The following is a 6000-nucleotide window of genomic DNA, read 5'->3' as shown; positions in this document are numbered from 1 at the left end:
CTAATTTACCCGAGTTACCCAAGAGGAGCTACAGTACAAAGTGGAATCCGCACCACATGTCGTTTCAGGCGACTCTTCAAATCGTTAAGAGACGAAGGCTAGATTAACGTCGGAGGAAACATTCCGTGGTGTGCTAGGAATTCGATGTCGCGTCCTCTTTGTTTCCGGTAGAGCTGTTGGTAATATCGATATGTATCTGCGACATTCTTCTTTTCTCTGGTGTATCGATATATCCATATCGAAAAACTATATCGAATGCCGATATTTTGATTTTATATTCTATTTTTTCTCAATTTTCGATAAATACTGGAAGTTCTTCTTTTCAAATTGTACTAGACCGTAAGTTTACTTTCATTGTGAGAAAGAGTTACTACTTTTTCAGCTTTCATCTTTGTCTTTGTCTGTGTGAAGCAAGTAGAGATGGCACAAAGAAGAAATCCGATGGCACTCGGGGGGGGGGGGGGGGGGGCTTGGTCTTTGCGGTGAGCGGAGACGTGTGAGGGGAAATGCTGACGTAATCGGCGCTCGGCGCTACCAACAGAAGCCGTATCGCTTAGCTTTACCAGGAAATTTTGACACTACAACTGCTAGGCCGCTGGCATTTGCAAAAATGAAAAAAACAGGGAAGTCGACATGAAGTGTTCCAGACAGACCCGATACGAGACGAAATCGAACGACGGACTCATTGGACACGTTTTATTGTGCCACGTACCTGCAGTTACAACTGTTAGCAAAGTGGTCATCGCGAAGCGTGAACATGCATCGTTTTCCTTTCAATTCGTGCTCTGAGGGTGATAAGCAGACTGCTAACTTGTTGATGTACAGAATATCTAACACTAAATGATTACTTAAATATACAGTTCTAAACTGATAGTATATTTAAGATGTTCTGCAGATTGGCTTTTTTCTTTTTTTCTTTTTTTTTTAGCTTGCATTTCGATATCTTCTCTTAAATACATCGATAGTTCTTTCGATACATCGCTGGCTATTAATGATACTTTATTAATATCAATAAATCGGGTTCCCGATATTTTTAAAAGTATCGACAATCCTACTTTCCAGGCACGCCATTTGCCACCAGAGCAAGCACCAGCTTCGGCTGGGAAAAATATGATGCTACGGCATTGCTACGCTGTGTGTGGTCGCAGACGAGTGGAGTCCCGCCACTCCACGGGAGTCATCTGAGAAACAGAAGCAGCTCCGAGACCGGAAACGAGCGAGTGTTTCTCATTATTGCAACCCTTTGTTCGTTCGAATTTCGCCGTCGCGGCCCCTCTAAACACATCCTGTTTCTCGCGCAGGGGACAGGTAATAATATAAAAAGAGCGGCTCTCGCAGGGCGCGGCGCGGCGCGTCTTAATTCATTCCGCTTAATTTGGCGGCACATTCTCACAGTCGCAGCTCGGTCCAGGTCTTTGTCCGTTCGCGCCGACACCCGATACGCAGCCCGCGAAACAAAGCGCCCGCCACCGGGCGAGGGACGGTCGAGTCGAGAGCAGCCGAGAGGAGAGGACAGGGTGCAAAATAAAACGAGGCGAGCCGAGGCGCAAGCGAGCGTGGGCCCGCAAGACAAGAGCACCCTTGCGCGCTTTCACGTGCACGCATGCAAATGCGCTGCCACCGGCACGCTGCAAAAAAAAAAGTAAAAAGAGGAAGAGGTCGGCGAGCCGGACGCGGCCGCGCTGGCCCACAATGGGCGCAGTTCGGCGCTGCCGTGTCTGGCGGACGCAGGTGAGCCGCCGTTGCGCCGGGAGCCCCACCAGAGACGTCCACGGCCATCCCGACGCCTCGAGGTGTCTGTGCGACGGAGTCAGCTGCACGTGTAGCAAGTGGTGACGCCTTCACGGGGAATCCAGACGGCACCGACCGAGCAACTCGTATGGACGTCGACCTACGTGTCAGGTAGGGAACGAGAACAGAGATACTGCCTCGCTCGTATTAGCCGTGTTACTGGCTGCGAGCATCAGTGGGCACCTTACTTTTAACTAAGAAGTTCGTTGCAGTCAGCGCTCGCGTATTGTTTAATGTCTATACTGCCGTTGTCAACAGCTCATAAGTACGTCCCGACCGAGAATGGTAGGAATCAATATTTTCATAAGGCCCCTTCTAGAGTTAATCCTAACACTTCATCGGCCGTGAAGTATTTATGGACCTTATTTTTAGGCACCTCAACGGTGGTTGAGCTCCACGGCTGTTGCTTGAAATACAGCAGTCAGTCACTTTTTATATGCGAGCGGACTTCAAGAAATAAGTTACTCATTAATAAGGCAGGTTAAGTAACTTTTATTCAATGCTGCACTACACAGATACATGACACTTTTTTTCAACCTAGTCAGTAATTCTTGGGGCCACTGAAACGTTCTGCCAATCCTTCCTCTTCTTCATCTCTTTCGTTAGCTTCATCCCGTGTCTTCATTGCATTGGCATGTAAATTTTTCGGATTTGGCCATCTTAGTTGTAGATGGTGGCCGAATGCCCTCCAGCCTCCTCCTCCAGACTCCGGGACGGGAGTTGTGTACCCCACGTGTCTACGTTTAATGTAATCCCAGGTAAAAGTGTGCGAACGTTTTCTAAAACTTTGTAAATCGTGTAACAGTGGCGGAATGCGGGTATGACCTTGGTATTGACCTAATCGGATGTGACGAACCGCCTAAAAAAAACATCCAGACTGAGCGGCACTTCAGCTCTCGACGTCATGAGCCAGACGGATTTGATCCGGGGAGGACGCACCTCCCATAATACCGGAAGTGGCGTGCTAACGCGCGGCTAGCCGGGCTCGTCAATCCTTCTGGTACTCAACGATGAAATTCTCCTCCTTAATCAAGGAGCCAATCGAGAACCGCTTTGCGGTGAACATCCTCATCGTTGGCAAAACTCCACCCCCCCCCCCTCCCACCTTCCCCACCCAGATATTCTTTCTTCTAGCCGAAATTTCAAAGGGCATTCCCATCAACAGTAGCCACTTCTATGCGGCAACTTGCAACTTGTTGGTACTTTTCACTACTGCTGGACGCGACATTCCATTTCGTCCACACACCGCTAGAATGAGCCGCTGTGGCCGAGCGGTTCTAGGCGCTTCAGTCCGGAATCGCGCTGCTGCTACGGTCGCAGGTCCAGATCCTGCCTCGAGCATGGATGTGTGTGATGTCCTTAGGTTGGTTAGGTTTAAGTAGTTCTAAAGTTCTAAGTCTAGGGGACTGATGACCTCAGATGTTAAGTCCCGTAGTGCTTCGAGCCATTTGATTTGAACTGCCAGAATTTCGTGGTAAATCTGCGTGCAATATAGACATTTTGCCCGCGTACTTCAACTTGGAAGAAAATTTACAGCTGTCGCACCATCTCATTCGCACAGTGTGACACACCTGTTATCCGTACCGCAGCAGAACTGTGTCTGCAGGAAACCGGAACATGCACACTCTTATGACAGGGCGCCACTCTTGTTGTGCAATGGTCTGTAGACGACACATATAACTTACTTTCAAAGAAGTCGTTACATAGCTTTATTTATACCAAAAAATTTCCGGATTTCGCAGATTCCATTTGGCGTAATACACCTAAATCTTCGTCAATACAACGTTAGTAAAGACTATTTGGACGCTGCTGCCCCTTTTCGTCCTGTAACTTGTAGCTCCTTTCGCCGTCTTCATGTGCATAGTGGAAACAAATTTCACTGAAGCGCTAATGCAGCATAGAATTCGCCATGTGGCTACAGCTGCGTTTCAATGAAATTAAAATTTCAACTGAAAGTGGATGAAAGCCCAAAATAAATAAAGGCATATGAAAAGTGGTTGGTTGCTATATTTTGTAAAGTAATCCAGTCTAAAACCACAGAGCTCAACTACCCATTAACATGGATAAATTAGTCCCTATAATTACTTCTTGAGGAATGGGTGTGTCAGAGCGAGGTAGGAGTCAACATTTACATGAAGTTGCTACTAGAAGAGCTTCATGGAAATTTTTGCTTCTACCAATATTGACATCCACCACGCTCTGACTCCTCCAATCTCCATGAAGTTTTTAAAGGTTATTTATTGGTAGTGACCACTCAGTCAAAGCTAGAATAGCCATTAAACAGTTGACGCGACCACTGACTCCATCACAACAAGGCGTTTCGCGACGACGTAGTTACGTAAAACATTTTGGGCGCTATTTGCCGAGCCAGCCTCTAGTAAAAGCAAGGACTTTGTGCCTCCAGTATCACCATCATCAGCGATAATACGACAGTTAATTGATTCAGATGATGATGAGAGTGACGATTGTAAGAGAACTCGAGTTTTCGTTCAAATTTGTCGTGGTGAAAATAATTTTTGTATTGACGAGACGGGTAAAAGCGTCATCTGCAAGCAATGCATCGGCAAGTTTCCCAGCCTTCATTTACACGTGAAGCTTGGCTAAAGTTGAACTGGTAGGAAAATTGGCGAACCGTCGTTTCAAGAATAGTTTTTACTCAGTATAGAACATTTCGTCCGCGACATACAACGATGAATGCTATCTTCTCATGTAAGAAACACTCCCTCTCACGAGCCCTAATGAAGTATGAAAAGGAAGGAAAAAATATCGTGACTTGTCTAAGTAGGTCTGTGAGGTATATTACGATGGCTCAGCTGATACAATGCTGTCTCCAATCTAAAGACAGCCGGATCACAACTGTCCCACGCTTTTAAACTATCATTTATCTCTGGACACTCAAGCTGTATGGCGTTCTTGACTGGTCTCAGAGAAATTTTTCTTTATACTCAGGTGCACTTGCGATCTTCCAGAAATATGAATGCTCTTACACAGAACTATTTTACGTAAATGATAGGGAACTGCGTGTTGCAGTAGTAGAGAGTAGCACTGTTTTGATTGTCGGTTAAGTTCATAGAGGAGAACGAACGTCAAATCCGTTGCAGCACATATCCTTTCGAAGCCACGAAGAGGAGCTTCCAGATTAGCGTCGCTATATGCCTGTCGCACGAGTTAGAACTGTTTATAGCACCCACACTTCAGAGGACATCGCTGGGAGGTTGGTTAATTAATCCTAGGACAGCCCGCATCTCGTGGTCGTGCGGTAGCGTTCTCGCTTCCCACGCCCGGGTTCCCGGGTTCGGTTCCCGTCGGGGTCAGGGATTTTCTCTGCCTCGTGATGGCTGGGTATTGTGTTCTGTCCTTAGGTTAGTTAAGTTTAAGTAGTTCTAAGTTCTAGGGGACTTATGACCACAGCAGTTGAGTCCCATAGTGCTCAGAGCCATTTGAACCATTTGAATCCTAGGACAGTGCCTCACAACTTCCTGACCTTCAACCGTACGCCACAACCTCTATTAGTTTTTCCGTCCAAATACTGCCGAAGGAAAATTCGTCTATCACTACAATTCAAACCTGCATTCACCGAGTACAATGCCGCTACAGTGGCGTACGTTAGCGATGTCGAATGCTCAATTTCATAACTTGGTAAGAATTTCATCCATTGTGCTTGCAGACGCTAATTTTGTGCATGAGCTGGGCAAGATGACGCTCGCTTTCTCTCATACTGATGGGATGACGCAGAGGGTAACCTGGAGTTTCCTGCCGCTCCCCTCATGCTGATGAGGACATGGCCATTTTCAACCAACACAGAAATCGTCAACTCTGAAACGCTATCTTACTGCGCTTGCAGAACATTTGAGTAGGTTATTAATACACTTAACAAATCTCGGTAACATGTGGTTTTTGGGGTTTAAGTTGTAGCACAAAACACAAATTTCTACTTACCATTTCAGTTCCTACTCACGGAAGGAGCAACCGCCTGGGAGTAGCGTGAAGTAAAACTACTGCTTAAAGCTTATTTGTGTTGGAATCCGTAATATCCCGTTGTGGAGTGATCGTTAGATTTTCAGGAAGGAAGAACAGCGATCAGTCACGAACAATTTGAATTTGATTGCAGATTGATTTCAGCTATAGAATAGTCGTCATCAGTGCATAAAGCACCTGGTGTGGTCACATTGGCATGAATTTCAGGAGCATGTAGATTACAATTTGAAT

At 46.3% G+C, this 6000-nt stretch overlaps 1 protein-coding gene across 1 annotated transcript in view; it reads left to right on the top strand.

Annotated features, from left to right (window-relative positions):
- Window positions 1–1714: 1714 nt before the first annotated feature.
- LOC124789676 overlaps window positions 1715–6000 on the top strand; it is a 138898-nt gene continuing 134612 nt past the window's right edge. Inside the window, exon 1 of the mRNA XM_047257111.1 lies at window positions 1715–1902. Within this exon, the coding sequence (XP_047113067.1) occupies window positions 1880–1902 (23 nt within the window). The 5' untranslated portion in view covers window positions 1715–1879. The remainder of the gene's footprint in view (window positions 1903–6000) is intronic.

This window comes from Schistocerca piceifrons, chromosome 3 (genome assembly GCF_021461385.2).
Source record: "Schistocerca piceifrons isolate TAMUIC-IGC-003096 chromosome 3, iqSchPice1.1, whole genome shotgun sequence".
In the NCBI taxonomy this organism is placed as follows: Eukaryota; Metazoa; Arthropoda; class Insecta; order Orthoptera; family Acrididae; genus Schistocerca; species Schistocerca piceifrons.
Note: the sequence above shows the minus strand (reverse complement) of the source record. Positions and strands in the feature narration are given on the sequence as shown.